The sequence below is a fragment of the Boleophthalmus pectinirostris genome, unplaced genomic scaffold (assembly GCF_026225935.1).
Source record: "Boleophthalmus pectinirostris isolate CB_2022bp ecotype Guang Dong unplaced genomic scaffold, ASM2622593v1 HiC_scaffold_8, whole genome shotgun sequence".
Classification (NCBI taxonomy): domain Eukaryota; kingdom Metazoa; phylum Chordata; class Actinopteri; order Gobiiformes; family Gobiidae; genus Boleophthalmus; species Boleophthalmus pectinirostris.
Genome location: NW_026571515.1, coordinates 26113560 through 26133700, shown reverse-complemented (window position 1 = coordinate 26133700; position 20141 = coordinate 26113560). Strand labels below are relative to the sequence as shown.

General features: G+C 42.1%; 1 protein-coding gene across 4 annotated transcripts in view; it reads left to right on the top strand.

Annotated features, from left to right (window-relative positions):
- The window catches only part of l1cama (L1 cell adhesion molecule, paralog a), a 46555-nt gene that overhangs the window by 12481 nt on the left and 13933 nt on the right, over positions 1-20141 (top strand). For 3 of the 4 annotated variants that reach the window (XM_020929575.2, XM_055166061.1, XM_020929577.2), the window contains exons 2-5: positions 12203-12475; positions 14246-14260; positions 15755-15857; positions 16624-16826. In XM_020929575.2, the coding sequence (XP_020785234.1) occupies positions 12349-12475; positions 14246-14260; positions 15755-15857; positions 16624-16826 (448 nt within the window). In that variant the 5' untranslated portion in view covers positions 12203-12348. The remainder of the gene's footprint in view (positions 1-12202; positions 12476-14245; positions 14261-15754; positions 15858-16623; positions 16827-20141) is intronic. The other variant, XM_055166062.1, reaches the window with a different exon arrangement.

Below are 20141 nucleotides of genomic sequence, written 5' to 3'. Positions count from 1 at the left end.
CTTTTTTGACAAATGCTCACATCCAACAAAATGAATGAATGACACGCGACAATACTGACCTGAATCTAGGCACAAACAGGTGGTCTATTCTGAATACATAAAAGCAAGAATGCTGCACAGAATGCATCAAAAACACAATTTCCCATCATTCCCTCTGCCTCTACTGTCTTTTATGTTCTCATTTGAATGGCAGGCACAGTGGCTTAAACTGACCTGTCATGCCACACAATTACCCAAACCAGCAGCGCTCTGAGCTTGCTTTTGCTGTTTTTGTGCAACAGGAAGATGAGAGATGCACGACCAAGCTGATCTGAAGGGTGGAGCAAAGCACACTGGGAGCACAGTCTGCAACACTATAAACACAATGAAATATGCATAAAAATTAGGATTCCTTCTGAGGGTGATCTAAAAGGGAGTAGTGGAGATAATCACGTTAGAAATGTTCCTTAAAATGTTAGCGAGGACCAGTAAAAAAGTCTCAGCTGATGAATTTGTAAAAGCGCTTGACAAATAGACTTGTCGTTCCACTGCGGATTGAGTGTGAAGCGGAAAATAAATGCAGGCAAGGCAGAAAGTGAAAAAATCTCTCTCTTTGCAAACAAATCAATGAAATTACTTGTTCGAAATTGAGCACAAATTTGGATAAATATGTACTGTGGTTTGGATAAATATGATGATATGCCACTGATGAATTGCACGAGGAAGTGCAGTATCAGATGAATTGTGGCAAAGCTGATGGAGCCATGATGGTTTTTGAGGTGTGACGTTTAACAAGATCTAAAAAAAAACAACAAATAAGTCTCTTTTTAATCGGCATCTTCTCTCTCAGTGCTTTGTGGAGATGTTTACTAGCTGTTTAGAAAAGCTTCATCCCCAGAAGACCATAGATTTGATTAGCCGAAGAACACTTAAAGGGAAGTGCTGTATTTGCAACTTTAAACAAACATAATGGGTTATAAGATCCCTGCGTCCAGTTTGGTTAATTGTTGGATAATGTGAGTAACCAAGTCCTGGGAGCCATTTAAAAGCCCTGCCTAAAGACAACACCAATTTGGAGTTGATTAGATTTCTCTCGTCTGTACACTAGCTTTATAGAGTATGTCGGAAATACACAGCTCTCTAGTATCAAGCTTACAAAATGGGAAATCCTTTAGCTGCTGGCGACTTTTCATGTAAATGTTTCCACACAGATCCATGTTGTGTGACCTTGCCCTGTCAGCAGCTCATTTCCTGAAGTGTCGCAAAAGAAGTGAGGAGATTACAGCCAATGTAAAGACGCCCTGACAACTGCCTGTGACTCTGAAATCCAAAGCTTGTCATCATGGGATAAATGCTACTATTGAAAATCACATATATTGCTGGCTACTCTTGCTGATGTCTTCTTGAATTTGGGGTGTAATATGGAGCTGGGTTTCAGATGACATCACTGCACTATTGTATAATTAAGTTGTGTAGGCAAGGCGACTATTTTAATGTGCAGATATTCATGAAAAAGATTAGAAAGCTACTGGACTTCACTATAATAAATGATATAGATATTGGGGATCACAAGTATATGAAGTAGAAAAGCTAAGAAATATTGGAAACTTTTTTTTTTTACTGAAATAAGAATTTTGGAATTAATATAGTCTGGACAGAATAAATAAAAAGAAAAATATGTTACTGTGCTGCTGGTATAATCGTAAAATTATGGAATCTGAACAAGAAAATATAGTATATTGAACCTGTTGTGCTGAAGTTCATAGGTCAATCAGGGCGTGGCAGTGTTCCCTATGGGCTCCCTCTTGTCCAGGCGTGTCACACAAGTCACTGGCAGCTGTGTCCTCTATTGCTGTATAGACCACTTATCACCTGACCCCAGGGACCGGCCCCCCTCCATGGAGCTGTCGACACCCCTCTTTCAGACTTGTTCAAACCTCCCCCACCTGCACTTCACTCAATACTCCTCTCACATACTTATGAGCAAAATCACGTCCTTTCTATAGTGCAAGACTGAGCAGAATACTAATATATCCTTCATATGTAACTCCTGGTGTTAAACATTTTGTTGTAGTGCTGCAGAAGCATAGACAGATGCCACAAAATGTTGCAAACTGAATGGCATTTGGCTCACCCATATAATTTCACTAAAAGCACCCGCAACTATACTTCATGAATAGTTTAGTTTTACTTTTTTTTTTTTTTTAATATCTAACAAGGTGTTTAGTGGCTAGTAGCTAGTATTTCTGTTATTAGGGCTGGGTATCATTAAGAAGTTGCCGATACAATACATTCCTCAGTACATAAGCCACGATATGATACATATCTCGATACAGTGCTCTTTCGGGTCGATACGATATATTTCAAATTGAATTGATACGGTTCAGTAAAAAATAATGGCTAAATTGTATTTATGATCTTTTTCAAACCACTTCTTGGGCGAAGTTCATATGAAACACACCCATTTTAATCATCAAAACAGTGAATGTGTCCAATGTGTCACATAAACAAGTTTCCTTCTACTAAGCAAGCAACCAAACTGTAGTATTATAACAAAATAATTGAGTAAAATATACCAAAAAATACTCTTGGCGATATATCGATACATCAACCCAAGATATCAGTACTCTATCAGCACATTAAATGATATGATATATTGATATTTTGATATTTTTGCACACCCCTGTCTGTTATTGAATTGGTATTAACTGATTCTGATTTGACTTTACAGACCATGCACATTTAAGAATGAATGATGTTTGATCTGTTAATCCAGGTTTGAAATGTGCATGGTCAGGACTGTTGAAATTGGGGTGAAGAGTGTGGAAAGACATTCAGCTAACTGTCCCTTAACCATGCAGGAATGAAGTGTCACAGGCCCATATATTGCTGAACTCTATACCAGTCACCTGCAAAGTAAAATGCCCTAAATTACCAAGCATAGTCTGCCCCACTCTCCACACCTTTATCCTGAAGACTTCGTTTTAAAGATTGGCCCAATTTCATCCTTATCTTCCCAAAGCTGCTCTAAAGCTCAAACATCACATACCTCTAATATTTCCTTCTCACCTGTCTCTGATCTCCACATATCTCCCTCTCTCGTGTGGAAAAATAGCTGCACACAACCTCATTCAGTCAAGGATTTCCACGGAGATTTTCTGTACAAACACTGTGTATTGTCACTAAGTCAGTGCTAAAGCAAAGCAATAAAGTGGTAGTGGTGAAGGTCAGATTGCATGTGAAAAAGCAAACAGGGACTTGTGGATGTTGGCTTGAGGGGAGCTGGGGGAGATGCTGACTGAGAGAGATAAACCAAAGAGGAGGATGTAGGGAGAGCACCCGTAGAAGGTCATTTCTAATAGCCCCAGTCCGTAATTTCATAATGGCATGATTGGCCCTCTTTAGTCAGGCGGACAGCATTACCTCCCCTCTGAACAGACACTAAACTATCCTGATACAAAGAACACAGTGATAATTGAAAGCGTAATCACACCTAGCGCTTTCATAAACTGCATATATTTGACAGTGCATGCTCCCAATTTGCAGCATGCATAACAAGAAGCACGGCTAGTGTCAGCATAGCATGTTCGGCCGTATTTGTATGCATCGCCCATACATCTTGTGGCGGACACTTTGGGTGTGTCTGTAATTAGCGTGCTTTGTGCTGCGGGGGCACAATCTGACTGGTGCTGAGGCTAATGAAGTAGAAGACGCCTACAGGAGCCACACTGCATGCACAGCTAAAGAGACAATGGTCCTTCTGAGCTGCAAAGGACACGCACATGCTTCTCTTTGCTTACAGAAAAGATTAAATGGGGATTTATTGATTATTTAACCCCTGGAGACGGAGCTGTCTGCTGTCCTCGAATGGATATAGGTGGACACCAAAAGGCTCCTATAGAATTAGTGATCAAGGCATATGTTTGACCCCATTTTAAATGTAAATCTCAGCCGAATGTATAAAACTAAACAAATTGCATATCTAAACAATTCTGCCCTGGGAAGGCTAAAGACCCTAACTCGCCAGAGTGTGAAACTCAGAAATGACTTAAAATTTTCTATCTTGTCCAGATAAAAGTATAATAGGTAGGGCTCCCAAAATGTGACAGCTGGTTGCTATAATGAAGTATAATGAAGAATATTTGAATGCAAAAAATATTGAGCTCAAAACTGACACTGACACAAAATAAGGAGTCATGAAAAGGCAAAAGGCAGTACTTTCGCCTTTTCATGACTCCTTATTTTTTGCACATGTTACAAAGGTAGTACAGTAAGTACCAAATAAGGGTCAAAGGTCCATTTTGAGCTCATTATTTTTCACAATATTTCTTCACATGATAAAGGAGGTCTCATATACCCCCAAAATCATATTAACTAATTTTTGACCAAACATGATGTTACGGCGTTCTGCCTTTGTCAGGCAGAATTGTACGTTAACATTGTGAAAAAATATATGAAATTTCAACTTGTTTGTATATTTTTTTACTGTCCTCAGGATATTATTGTGGTCAAATATTCTATTTTGCTGTGAGCAGTTTGTTTTTATATGAAGGTCTATGGGGAGAATGTGTAGGGAATATTTACTCTGGATGTACAGAAGGAGGAAGGAAGTGTTATGCAGCCTTTAGATGTGATTTGAGCCTAAGGTAAACTTAAGTGCTCCATCTGATAGATAACCAATTTAAACCTGTTCTCCAATGTTAACCAGACAAGACGGCACAACACTGACTTGGCCTCTATAGAAAAGGTTTGTGTGTTGTCAGCTCTCATAACATCATGCCTGTTGCCGCAGGATTGAAAAAGATGCTCACGTCTGTCCAGGCCTCAGCATCATCAGATTCTAAGTCTTAATCTGAACAAAAAGAAGTGCTAAATGGATTAAGAAGAGAAATTTGGCCATGATCATGAGCTTTAACAGTCCACCACACAGCCTCCTCCATCCTTCCTCATTCTGTCATTCTGCTTTGTCCATATGTCTTCATTTCTGTGACTGGAAGGCTCGGAATAACCATATTATCTCATTGAGTTGCAGTAGCTCCCATGCCCCCAGCCCAGAGGAAAGAGAGTTAGAGGAAGAGAGAAAGAGAGCTACAGGCTGGTCTCCCTCTCCCGCTGTAGCGCCCGCTCCATTAGCCGACAACACAGATTAGCTGACCTGCTGACACATGGCTGATCTTCACCGATACACACCATGACACACACAGCATATCAAGGCAACGTGATCCACTTCAACTGCAGGATTACACTCTACTCTTTTTAAGCATTACCAGCCTTTTATCGTACGTACTCCCCCAAAACCTGTTTAGATTTATAAGCCCAAATGTACTTTATCTAAACAGTTAAAGTAATGTAATGGCTAATGTTGTAAAGAGGATATGGCTGAAATATGTATGTAGTGTCTAGGGGTGTGCAAAAATAAATGGTAAATGGTAAATGGTCACATTTTTAGCATATTTTACTGAATTATTTTAGACTTAATCTTAAACTTAGACAAACTTTATTGATCCACAAGCGAAATTATTTGGACACAGTGGCTCACATATCACAATATATCATAATAACAAAGAGTAAAAAATATAAATGGTAATAATAAATTCTAAATAAGTAGCAAAAAAGAGCAAGAGACCGGAGTCAAATAAGACATAATTAAATATAATATAGTAGACAGATAAGTAATAAAACAATTATCTTTCTATTTTGTTCAGAAGAAGGAAACTCGTTTATGAGACACATTTGACACATTTGAGGATTAAAATGTTTGTGTTTCATATTCACTTTGCACAAGAAGTGGTTTAACAAAGACTTTTAGTATCGCAACCATGATATTTTTTATTGAATCGTATGGAAACAGTTTGAAATATATCATATCGAATCTAAAGCTCACTGTATCAAGAAGTGTATCGTATCGTATCGGTAACTTGTTAATGATTCCCAGCCCCTAGTAGTGTCCACTGACCGTAATGAACCACCTGAACCACCTGATATACCTTTTAGTCCACATTATTAAGAAGGAATAATGTGAAGAAATACTTTTTGCGTTAATCTCTATATTAATATTTTATTTTCCTCATAATCCTCATTTTCACATCTTCCATTGGTGAAGCCCTTTTTTCTTGCACCCCTCTATCGCTCTACACCTCTCTCTCAGTGATCTCTTAATGAGTCCAAGGCCTGCAGTTTAAATTATTCACTACTTTTTTTATTCAACCATTCCTATTGTGTCTTAAGGGGGAAAACATCAATAAATAAATCACTCCTGTGGAATCTTTCCTGGCATTCAGAGAGTGACTGTGGGTTTATGTGGGAAGAGAGAAAGAGAGAGTGCAGATTTGTCCTGGTATTTAGGGAATATTTGTTCTTCCGTTACTTTTGTTTCTTACAGTTGAATAACTTTGTAGCTGGTTTGAGCTCATACATTTTTTAGCAGTAAGTCAGAATACAAAATATACTACTAAAGCATAAATTATTTCTTTGGCTCACGCAATGTAATCGCTTCTTTCAATGTTTCTTTTTCAAGGTCGACCCAATCTTGTTTTGGCTTGATCTCACTTGCATATTAATGTAACATACAGGCTGGGGTAGATGTAATTTGAATGTTTAGCCATATTGCCCTCTTATAAGTAAAATTTCTGGTGCAGCTGTTTGGTTTGTTTGGGCTTAGGACTGGCACAGACTTAAACTGTACTCAGTTCGGCTGAACAAGTTTTTATGGAGGAGATATAACCACAGACAATATCCTATTGATAGAAGAGTAATGTGAATGTTTTTAAAGGAATCGCCTGTTGTGGACTGTCTACGTGTGTGCGCACAGTAAGATGATAGCCCCTGCCCGTGCGTGTGCATAACTGAATTTGTATGTACAAGGGGGCTTCAGCGCGTGGAGACCCCGTTGGCATGGCAACCAGAATGGCCAGAGCCAGAGAGGAGGAAGAGCGAGAGTAGGCGGCTGCCCTCCTGCCTTCTCTTAAAACCTTTATTTTCTGCTGCTTTGTGTCACAGTGGCCCTAACCTTTGACCTGTGACAAAATGTTGGTTGGGGGCGGGGAGAAACTTGCGAGCCCTTGACAAAATACAGCCTTCCTGTTGTGATGCTTTGACATTGTGGTGAGAGGGAGAAACCTTAAGAGCTAATGCTAATGTCGGTATTGATAAATGCGCTGCCTGTGTTCCCTGATTCTAGATAACCAACACACTGCAGTGTTTTTTCCGCTGTTGAATTTCCATTTTGAACTGACCATGGATCATCGATCACCACACACATGTTGGCTTGGCTTTTAAACAAAGTGTATCGGCATGAGGCAGATATTGGTTTGCATGTGAAGCCTCTTTCACCCATTAAAGAAACAAATATTAAATTAATCAGCCATCAAGCCAAAGTGCAAGAGCAGCATTTTATTAATCTGATAAGTAAAAAAGATTGGAAGAAGCACAGAAGATGGGACGATGAAATGTTGTGGAAACGTGATCATGAGGGGATGAAAAAAGCTTTTAGATGCAACAACCATGGGACCAATAAGACAGGATGGTGACAGGAAAATAGGCACGTGTCAGTCTTTGACATGTGTCCTGGCTCTTAATGTATAGCAATTTCATTAAAACATGAGAAATGCTCCAAAGAAATCCAATCCACTCTGTTGCATATAATAAAGGACACATCCTGAATGAAGAAATGGAGCGGAAGCATGTCTCTAGTGTTATTTCACATGATCGCTAGTATTTTTCTGCTGTGGCGACAACGTGGAGACGAGACTTGTCTCACTGCAACAGGCTCATGCATTAAGTATGACCCTGCCAGAGAGAAGAGAGAGAAAGGGAGAGGGGCGGGGGACGAGATACAGACAGACACACAGGAGACGCAGGTATGGATGGACAGCCCAAACCAAGGGTAAAGCAGGGGTGGAGATGAATTATAAATTTGGGAGAATTTGGGGCAAATTGGGCCAAAAGGAAAGAGAAATGTTATGAATAAATCACTCGTTGTGGGGTGATCATCAAAGCCCAGTGCCATTACCTTCTTTTTTATTATATATATATATTTTTTGCACTTTTACTATCATACGAGGCTCCAAGTGTCCCTCCGCTGTCTGGTCTAATTCCCAGGTCCCAGTCCATTCATCTTGAGTGAGGACCCCATTTCCACCCATCCCACAGCCCACAGTCTTCTGTTCCTCCTCTTGGTACGGAACAAGCCTAAGGGTAAAGGAGGGGCAAAGGGGGGCACATGTTCATTTATTTTTCTCCCCCCTCTGCTGTCCTGTGTCTTCCCCTCCTACACGCCTTCACAGCTGGATCTAGTTAATATTTAAAGGCAAGCCATGACAGGACACAAGGCGTACGCATATGTTGGTACAATTGATCACAAGCTACAACAAAAATGATCAAAGCAAGAGAAATATTTTAAGATTCATATTTTAGACTGTTTACATAAATATACACCCTTCTACATTCATCTAAACGGCTGCTTCCTGCTTGGAAGTTGAAAGATCTGAAAGATTAAAAATTGTATGTTTATGTGGGTAGTTTGGAGGGGATTTGACATTAGGGTTTCATCTCGTGCACCTCCCAAACACCCCACCCAGCTGGTCTTATTAACAAAAAATGTTTTATTTTGCTTTGATTGTAAACAAATTGGTTATGATGAGAATACAATGGTAGCAATTGTTAATTAGTGTCCCAGTGAAGTAAAATTCAGTGGTTAAATGATTTTTGTAAGTCAAACCCCTCAGTACAGGAATCATGAATTATTTAGGACACGAACCTGACTTGTTTACTACATTGCCTTTTGGCTATTTTTTTTTTCTTCTTAACAGTAAAAGCCACACCCTAAAATCACAACGCTCCCTCTCTATAACCTCTCTGTGATTGAATGACTCTTGATGGCACCCGCCGACACCCCAACAGTGATAATAGTTTTTAAATGTACTCAGGTCCTTTGTGAGTCTATGGGCGCAGCTGCATACACGCCTCCTATAGGGTCCACCTCTGACCTCGTCCAGTGAAGCAGGTAACAGGGAGACGACTGGGTCTTTGACAGCTGCGCAGCAGTCTTTCTGGACAAGTGAAGTGAGGCATCTGCTCGGATATGACCAGCTCCGCCCTCCTTTAGCGCTAATGGAGCGAACACAGGGCAGCATGCTGAGAGCGCACCTCTGTGTGTGTCCCGGGTCGAACCAGGCTGGCCCAGGGCTAGAGCCTTCTTACAGCCTTGTAACAGAAGTGTTTTCTTTTACATTTGAAATCTTTATTATTTTTTTGAGTTTCCGCTTGTCTAAATATCATATCATGGTAGCCTACAGCAAAATGGTTTCTACAGTTTAAATATGAAATTCACAAAACAAAATCATATTAAAATACTGCTGATTGACAGCTCAGAAAGAAATACCTTGAATAAGTAAATGAAAACCAGCCACGTGCAATCAATGCATCTAACCTAGACAAATTAAATTAAGTATTCCACTGTCTCTCTGTCTAAATTCAAACCCCATTATATTGTTCCTCTTTACTGACCCTTTTCCAAACAACCAGACAATATTTTGTGCCAGTCTGCCTCCTGGATTGAACCCAGTGGACCATGCTTTTCTATCTTGTCCGATCTCTCTGTTCTAGGTGTGTCCTCCCCTCATCCGTCCACCCATCCATTTACAAGCCCCTTTTATGTTCTTCCCTTTGTTGATTTTTGATTGCACCCCAGACAAGCCCCAGCATGTTTTTTATTGTTAATTCCCACTCCCCACTGCTTCTTCGCCCCCCCAAGGAGTCGGCATTTCTCCTGGTACATCCAGGGCTTGCATTAACACAGCTGCTAATACCCCGACTGTACTTGCCCTGCTCCATTCATCTGACTCTAATGGCATTTTGGAGAGGCAGGTTTAAGAGCGGATCACTGTAATTGGCCCCTTGTCTCCGGAGAACAACAAGCACTAAAGCGGGGCCCCAGGTTGATAGGAGGACATGTAGATGGAGGAGGAAAACTCTGCTAATGATGCACTGATTGAAGCTATGTGTCTGTGTGTGCATGTACATGTGCGTGTGTTTGTGTGTATACAGTGGAAGGGTAGGATTAGTGTCACAGCTGTCACCCTTTGTCAGCCCTCCTCCTTCTACCCTCACCTCTTAGACTTTTCTTCCATTTTTTCATTTTCTTTGGAAGTGTTTTTTTTTGTTTTTGTTTCAGTTTTCCCACTCCTTTCCTAAACCAACAACTGTTCATCATCTCCTAAGAGTCTCTCCCACTTGAGCTTGTTCTTCTCTGACAAAGCGAGCCAGGAAGCATCATGGCTCATTTAATCCTGCTGCTGTTACTGTAAACTGTAGTAATAAGCGCTTGTCTTTAATTGTTGCCTTATTTAGATCTATGCATGCACTGTAGTCGAAACATATAGAGCTGAACATCTTTTTTTCTATTAGAGAGATTAGAAATTATTGTTAATGGTTAAATGTGCAGCCTTTCTAGCCTTTCTATTGCTCACACCATTTTGCTTTTGTAGTATGGAAAGAAATCACTTTAAAATTGTGAATTGGTCTTGCTACTTGAGAATTTGAATTTGAAAGAATCACACCTTGCCTAGCCAGTCTATGTAATTTTTTGTACAGATGGATATTAGTCTGGTCCTCACGCCCTCTGACATGTCTCGAGTCTGACCAAATATGATCGTGCAATCAGATTTAGTTTTTTCCGTGGCAACAAGTGAAATGAAATAGCTCACAGGTCACATATCATTTACAGATAAAATAAAAAATATCTCAGATCAACAGAGTTTAGTGCTCTAGAGAAATCTGTGATGTTTTTCAGTCCCTTATGATATTTTTTTTTCATTAGCATGCCATATTTTGTTTTGATATGGCTATGCCTTGTGTGTCCCTGATTGGCTACCGGTAATCCCCCTGTCAATCACGCCCATCTGAACTTGGGGAGATTCACTGGTGACCAAACTCACATCTTTGTAAAGTATTGAAGCAGTTGTGTATTCTGGGTCCTAGGCAAATTAATGACTATTACACAGCAATATATTTTTATATTTAATATTCAAAACATGGTCACTTTCATCTAAACGTGGATTCTAAACTTTAGTCATACTAACTAAAATTGCCACTATGATGGAGATAATGATTCAGACAATGCTAATGCAGAATTCATTTGGCAAGAATATTTGTTCATAATCTGGAGAAATGAACATAAATTTGGCAAGGTTTTGTAGCGCTTAATCCTTACAGTTTCAAGATTTCCCTTTGAGTGGCGGCTAAATATCCACCACTGTCCAGTGTTTCCCATTACCCTCTTGATGTGTGAAAGTGACTGATAATTGCTACTTTGCTTCCTCCTTGCAAACCCCCTCTTTGACCTTTCCCCACTCTTCAAGGTCATTTCTGAGTATTTTGGCAATACTCCTGAACTCACTGCCAGAACTCTCACTTTCGCTTGGCATCACACAGCTTGCCAAGTCCGCATCCTCTTTCTATTAGCGCCATTGTCTTTTGTCTCCCGTGTAACATCTCAATCATAGCATGGTGTAACAGCTCTTTGTGTGTGATAAAGGCAGTGCAAACATTCAGCAGGCTGCTCTGCGTGGTGCCTCAGGGAGGACAGACCAGGAGGGAAGTGGCCAGGACACACTCCAAGGGTACAGATGGAGAATGGGTAGACTCCTGGTATGGGGTAGCTCTGCTTGGCTCGACGTGACTGATAGCATCTTTATTGTGCGGTTATCCCAGCATTATCATCCAAGAACCATAAGAGCTGGACATTTGAGCTCACTGCTACTTTCTATTAGAGGTTTATGCTTTTTTAATTAATTGGGAAAAAAAAACACTCTGCATACAGAACAGTTGTCCAATGGTCATAAAAGGTTTCCTTTTTCTTTGTCAGTGATTACATTTATTTCAATTATTTAAATATTTTTTCATGTGCATGTTCAAGTTCTACTGTCTTCACTCTCGGTGTGTCACCAGTCCATCTGTGAGTCTTATTTTACTTCACCATACAGACCAGTGGCCATCCCATTAACCAAATGGACATTTTTATTCTACATGATTTTAGTGAATGGAGTCTGTTAAAGCAGGTGCTGTTCATGTCTGGTTTGGGTTCTTACCTCCATGTCCCGGTCTGTTGACTCAGTCTGACCACATGCTACTGGGTCATTTTTCTCCGTTTTGACACATGGCCCTCGGCACCCCTCCCTCACCCTGCTCTGCTTGTCACTGGCTCTCCTCTTTTATGTTTCAGAGCTGGACCAGCAGGGCTCGTGGACCTGACCGTGAGGAGACTACCACAGGAAGAAAAACAGGAGCGCCTTTTATTGTGAGCGACACTGGTCAGCAGGGCAGTGTAAGCGTGTCTAAGCAGGTGGGACTTTGATGGGAGAGTGAGCCATGCCTCACACACAGCGACAGCAGGTTGGCAGTAGGGGGCAGTGCTGGTCCCGCCTCCCCTTCTTCCTTCTCTTCCTTGCCCTCAGAGACCAGCCAATCAGAGCAGCCATACACATCCCTTCCACCTGTGAGTAACCCTTCATGCTGCACTGTGAAGTTCAAATTTGCATTTGTTGTGTTAATTACTCTGTAGATTCATCAAAGAACATGTGTAATAATCTTTCATCAGATTAATGAGAGCAAATGAGAGGAGTGAACACTTTCCTCTCTATGGGTTTGGATTGTGGTATTATGCTTGAAATGCCACACTGTCTGAGGCTTCTTTGGTGGCTCTCATCTGCACTGTGCCTAATTACTTTGTAATTGATCCATTCATAGCAGATTGATTAGAGCCCTCATTGATCCGGCTTCCTGGGTGCAAACCAGACTCTGATTGGGAGTAATTCAATCAACAATTGAGTTATACAACAAAAACCCCAATGTGGTTTTGTCAAGTTTGCTCAAATTTCTCATCTCTTCCTTGGTGCAATCGGTGGGCTCAGGAGCAGAGCGCGTGGATGTGAAATATTGATCTAATCTCCTCTGCAGCTGTAGACCAGCCCACAAAGCTCTGAGAGAATATTGTTTCCACGGCACTCGTATTGTTCACTCTTCATCTTAGACTATTTGCTGTGAATCACCGTCCTTCACCACCCACACACTTCTCTAAAGTGCACCAACAAACTGATCTCCTCTTGGCGCTGATGCAGATGTGCTTAAATGGCCTGTTGTAAATGCTGATGAGAAGCTGTAAATCACACAATCTAATTCCCTAAAGAGCTGAGGTGACACAGAGGTGAAGAAGCCCAACAAATGAAGAAGCGATGGACAGAGGAGTGGGTCAAATATGGGAAAGGTCAAGGTGTTCCCTGCCTTTCAGTTATCGGCTTCGGTCCTGTCAATGAGATGCACTGATCAGGATCGATACAGGAGATGCTTCAGAATAAGTGTCAAAGATTCAGCAGCATATCATAAGAGGATATGGTACAGGGCTCAACACACATGTATTACACAGCATCCAGTCATATTTCTATGTTGTGTTAACACTGCAGAAATGGCACAAAAAAGTGGGTCTCGGAAATGAGATGCAGTGCAGTTTAACAGGAGCACTAGTCAGGTAGGTTCCGCACATCCTGTGTCAGAGCAGTTTGAGGAGATGAAGAACCAAAAGTATCCCTCCTCTATGTCCTGCAGCCTCACAGCAGTGTCCAAGGGGAACCAGAGGAACCTGAGCTCAAAAACCAAAATGTTTCAAAAACTGCACAGTGTGTGAGCCAGGTGTCCACAAGATTGGGCAACCACTCCATTGCTATGGGAGTAAAAAATAAATAAGTAAATACATCATGTAAAAAAATAATAAATAAATAAAATAGCATGCAAAACGCTTCAGGAATTGTACAAGATTAACCATTATTATTGTAGACGTGTGCTTTAGAAAAAGTGCTTTAGAGTATATGATTTCTACTTCAGACCTTGTAGGGTATCAGTTTGAGCACTTGACACTTCAAAATCTAATCTAATGTATTCCAAATATAGCCTAATATACTTTATTCAGCTAATTCTAATTCTTTTTTATTTCAATTAATTATGTTTTTAATTAATTAATGACTAAGTATTATACAAATGACTAACTATTTAACAAAATCAAATAAAAGCTATGCTGTTCCTGCTTTTGGGTATACTTCCACCACAATATAGTGCTGTTTTTGCAAGTTTTGAAATTAATATAATGTCTTTCTTCCACTATAATTATTACTTGTAATAAAATGCATTTTTAACTCATGCTCTGCTCTCCTCTTGTTTACTAAAACTCTTTCCCCTGTCTGACTTCTCTCTGGCTCCCGCTGCGGACTAACAGACCACATAAGTGATCGTAAGTGCTTTTACCCTAATTGACGTCAATCAGTCTTAATGCATGTTATTGTAAGCACTTTCATTATTTCAGAGAGGTTATTTTTCCATCCGACTCACAGTGATGTTTGCCTATAATGAATCTGATGGTCCAGTGCATTTCCATGTTTATGACCTTACATGTTTGTTGTTCTTCAGTCTGTGTTTTTGCCCTATTGACTCCCAGTCCCAATACCTAAGTTCTACATTGCAGTAGGTAACCGCAAGAGACCTGTCAGATCAAAGAGAGAGAAAAGTAAAGAGAAGTTAAGCTTTAAGCAACTATTTCTCTCTTTCCTCCTCTGCCAATAATGTAACCCGCCTACAGCCCCAAAACTTCAATTTGATCAAAAATATTCCCTGCATCAGTGGGACCTCATTACATCACTCTGCTCTCCTAGGCTCTGTGAATCTCTTCTTTGTTTGTTTTAGCTTCCTGTCAGTGAGTGCCTCTAGTGTGGTGCATGTATTCTCACTCCACTGCAACCCTCATCTATCTCCCCTCATCCCCTTGTCGCCTCTCTTACTGTAGACCCCCTCCACCCTGAGTCCTCTTTTACCCATTTACCTACATACTGTAAATCTTTCCTTCTCATTTGACTTATGAGTCAAATCAGTACCAAGCAGTTTCAAATAATCCCACTTCAAGCTGTGACACAAAATGAAAACATGGATGCTATAAACGAAAGTGGAACATTGGACATTTTAAGGATCTAGCTAGTCCTAGGGCTGTAAGATATATCTCACTCAAAATCACAATGCACAGTCTGAAGCTGATAATCAAGCTTCAAAACCGTTTCCTAATGTGGGCATTGGGTCACCAGGGTAACACACTGATGTTTAGATCTGTGCAAACATTTTCTGAAGTGCATATGGTTCTTGTATAGTCACATTCATATTCGTGTCTCCCCTTAGATCCTCTGTAGATGTGTTTTTGAAAATGCGCATTGTAAATCGAGTCAACAATTAAGACATACTAGATATTTATTTTAAAATTGTTCATCTCTACATTCAGCTGGTTCTGTAATACTTGTATTCACACCACATACAGTTTTATGACCTTGTCCATGCTTTATTGCATTGGACAGAGACAGACAAATCTTTCTAGGTGGTCATTACATTAACCCATTGAACAGTCCAGCTTTATTTCCCCAAGGCTAAAATACAGCCACTATCTCTCTTTTACTCCTTTGTATATTATGCTGTATCAACTTCCTCTCATTTCAGCCCATTTTCTCCTGCCTGCTCTCTCACCCTTACTCTTTTACTCAGCCTACATTCTGAGCCCTTCCCTTGGGACACATTTTAAATGATATTGACTGACTGTTCCTTTTGGTAATGGTTAAACTGGGGGTATAGTGCTATCTGTAGCTTAGCGGTTAAAGCTGTGTCATGTATATGCATTTTTTTTTTCTCTGTGTGTGAAAGCAGGTCACACTAATGCACCAACGCACCTGTTCTTTCTACATCTTCACAGTGAAAAAGCCTCCGACGATAACCACACAACCTGAGTCTGTCACAGTTTTCAGTGTTGAAGATTTTGTGATGACCTGTGAAGCTTCAGGCAACCCTGCACCCATGTACGTAACGTCATCCCCGCCTGCACACAAACTACACAATTTATGATGTGTCCAAATCTAAAGTGAAGATATATATATATATCATAAAAGCATATCCACCCACTTTTCTTTTAGCCAACACACTATGACCTTCTCTCCCCTTGTTCAGCGGACATCTACATATTAGTAAAACATGAAAGCACAGCGTCCACAGCGGGAGACTCATTTTGATCAGGGAGAAATGCCATTATAACTAACAGCTAGGTTTTTTGGGTGTGTCAGCTCAGGCTATTTCTATTTGTATTTCTATTTAAAGAGTTAAAGGGTTACTGAATTTTGAGGTATGAAATGTAATGGACTTACAGTAGATGTATAATTTTTCTCTGAAAACGGGTCAAATTTCTGGGTCATTGTTGATTTCCTTTTTTCCATTGTCCAAACACAAGTTTATAAGTACGAGTGATTGCTGACCTTAAATTGATCGTGAAAGTGAATTGTGTTGGCTCTCAATGCCTCTTTGTCTCTGCCCTGCGAGATGCATAGCACAATTGTTACTCTTGACAACTGTGACTATAAGTAATTATAGTAAGCATCATAAATAGATTAATAGTAGCTTGCTTTGATGTAATTTTCGACTTACATTTTATTGTAAATGGCAACTGTAATATTTGGTACCCTGAATGTGTATCTAAAGAATCATTGTGTGAGTATAGATTATATTTTCTAACCATTTATCTATTTATTTTGACATATTTATAATTTGATGGCATTATCTATTCCCTTGTAGTTTTCGGTGGACAAAGGACGGAGAGGAGTTTGATCCAGGTGTTGACCCAGAACTCAAAGTGACGGAGAGTGCGGGTTCATTTGTTTTCTACACACTGAGTAACACCATGGACACACTGAAGTCTTATCAGGGCAAATACGTCTGTTTGGCATCTAATGAGCTGGGGACGGCAGTTTCCAATGAGGCCATACTCAGCATTGACGGTAAGCAGTAATGCGTCATACTCTCATAAAACATACTTCATTTTCAGAAGTGGATCGTAAAAGTTTAGCTCATTACAAATCCAATCATGTTTTCTTTTGAGTAATGCTGAGTCTCTAGCCTTGAGAATGGATTTGCTTCCTTTGAAAACATCAGTGACATCAAACGCTCTGTGATGTGTAAAACATTTGAACATGAGAGGTTTATTTAGGCTATCATGTTCACAGTTAGAGCTTGTGAAAATGTCTCCTTGGTGTCAGTTAAGACACTGTAAAACATAAGTGGGAGGGGATTTTGGGAACATAAAATTACATTAAAAGGCCTAGTGATTTGGGGGGAAAATAGTGATTTTCTATATCTAATAATTTGCTTAGTAATAGTAATGTGCTAATATAATATTTATTCTTTTGTGATACTCACATCATGATATAATTCTGGCTAATGCACTTTTATTTACGGTAATACCTTTCTGACCAGATAGATTGATTACATTCCCAGTTACCATGGTAACCAATTCCTGGCTCACATCTTTCGATTATATTTCATGAGGTAAATTATTATTTATTCAAACCTAATGGGCCCATCATGAGGGTGTATGACTTGCATTACTGATTGCATTGCTTTTAAAGCACAGTGCGCACACACCTTTTCTCACATAGCTTTACAAGGACACATTTTCAAGCAGATGGAGGCCCCTGCTGTGAGCTCAAAGGACTGCCACCCAGATCATAATTACATGCCATAATCAGCATATACCTCCACATACACATGGTGGGCCCCTGGGCAAAAGTAAAGAGCACCTACGAGCATCCATCCACCTGTGACTGTGTCGCTCTCCAGGGGCAACCTGCATCCTGCACAGTTTCCCTGACAACCGTCTCCCCTAGAAACGCTCTTGAGTTGATGTCATGTGACGTGCTCTTCAGTGACTCCTGTGGGGTTATCAACAATGGCCTGATGGGGAGCAGGGCGTCGGGAGGGCACGCTCATATGCGCTTCACAAAACATGTCACCAAGGAAGACACCATGACACTTAAAATCTTGAAATGATATTGAATATTTTTGTTCTGCTTCAACAAGTAAAAGGTTGCTCCAAGTGTATGACTTTTTTTTTTATAATAATACATGAGTTTTATATAACCCCTTTCAAAAAACTCACAGATGCTTTACATAGAACACAAGAAACATGTGGTTCATGATTGTTCTGAAACAACCTGTATATGTGTAACAGTTCACTGTTTTATTTAATAAAGACCTATCCATCCATCCATCCATTTTCGTCCGCTTATCTGGGGCCGGGTCGCGGGGGCAGCAGCCTAAGCAGGGACTCCCAGACTTCCTTCGCCCCAGACACGTCCTCCAACTCCTTCAGGGGGAACCCCAAGGCGTTCCCAGGCCAGCCGAGAGACATAGTCCCTCCAGCGTGTCCTGGGTCTTCCCCGGGGCCTCCTCCCGGCGGGACATGCCCAGAACACCTCCTGAGGGAGGCGTCCAGGAGGCATCCGGAACAGATGCCCGAGCCACCTCAACTGGCTCCTCTTGACGTGGAGGAGCAGCGGCTCTACTCCGAGCTCCTCCCGTGTGACTGAGCTCCTCACCCTATCTCTAAGGGAGCGCCCAGCCACCCTGCGGAGGAAACTCATTTCGAGCGCTTGTATCCGTGATCTTGTCCTTTCGGTCACTACCCAGAGCTCATGACCATAGGTGAGAGTAGGAACGAAGACTGACCGGTAAATCGAGAGCTTCGCCTTTCGGCTCAGCTCCCGCTTCACCACAACGGTCCGATACAGCGACCGCATCACTGCCGAAGCTGCACCGATCCGCCTGTCAATCTCACGTTCCGTCCTTCCCTCACTCGTGAACAAGACCCCGAGATACTTGAACTCCTCCACTTGAGGCAAAGACTCCCCACCCACCTGGAGAGGGCAAGCCACCTTTTTCCAGTCGAGAACCATGGCCTCAGATTTAGAAGAGCTGATCTTCATCCCAGCCGCTTCACACTCGGCTGCAAACTGCCCCAGTGCACATTGCAGGTCCTGGTTCGATGAAGCCAACAGGACAACATCATCCGCAAACAGCAGAGATGAGATCCTGTGGTCCCCAAACCGGACCCCCTCCGGCCCCTGACTGCGCCTAGAAATTCTGTCCATAAATACAATGAACAGAACCGGTGACAAAGGGCAGCCCTGGCGGAGTCCAACATGCACCAGGAACAGGTCTGACTTACTGCCGGCAATGTGAACACAGCTCCTGCTCCGGTCATACAGGGACTGGACAGCCCTTAGCAAAGGGCCCCAGACCCCATACTCCCAGAGCACCCCCCACAGGACACCACGAGGGACACGGTCGAATGCCTTCTCCAAGACCACAAAGCACATGTGGACTGGTTGGGCAAACTCCCATGAACCCTCGAGCACCCGATGGAGAGTGTAGAGCTGGTCCAGTGTTCCACGGCCAGGACGAAAACCACACTGCTCTTCCTGGATCCAAGGTTCGACTATCATCCGGATTCTCCTCTCCAGTACCCTGGCATAGACCTTACCAGGAAGGCTGAGGAGTGTGATCCCCCTATAGTTGGAACACACCCTCCGGTCCCCCTTCTTATACAGAGGGACCACCACCCCGGTTTGCCAGTCCAGAGGTACTGTCCCCGACCGCCACGCGATGTTGAAGAGGCGTGTCAGCCAAGACAGCCCCACAACATCCAGAGACTTAAGGTACTCAGGACGGATCTCATCCAACCCCGGAGCCTTGCCACCAAGGAGCTTGCCAACCACCTCAGTGACTTCAGCCAGGGTGATGGATGAGTCCGCCCCCGAGTCCCCAGCCTCGGCCTCCTCCTCGGAAGACGCGACGGTGGGATTGAGGAGATCCTCAAAGTATTCCTTCCACCACCGGACAACGTCCCCAGTCGTGGTCAGCAGCTCTCCCCCCGCACTGGAAACAGTGTTGGCGAAGAACTCCTTCCTCCTCCTGAGGCGCCGGACGGTTTGCCAGAATCTCTTTGAGGCCGTCCGATAGTCCTCCTCCATGGCCTCCCCGAACTCCTCCCAGCTCCGAGCTTTTGCCTCCGCAACCACATGGGCTGCAGCACGCTTGGCCCGCCGGTACCCGTCAGCTGCTTCAGGAGTCCCACAAGCCAACAAGGCCCAATAGGACTCCTTCTTCAGCTTGACGGCATCCCTTACTTCCGGTGTCCACCACCGGGTTCGGGGATTGCCGCCGCGACAGGCACCACAGACCTTACGCCCACAGCTCCGAGCAGCCGCATCGACAATAGAAGCCGAGAATGAAGCCCACTCGGACTCCATATCTCC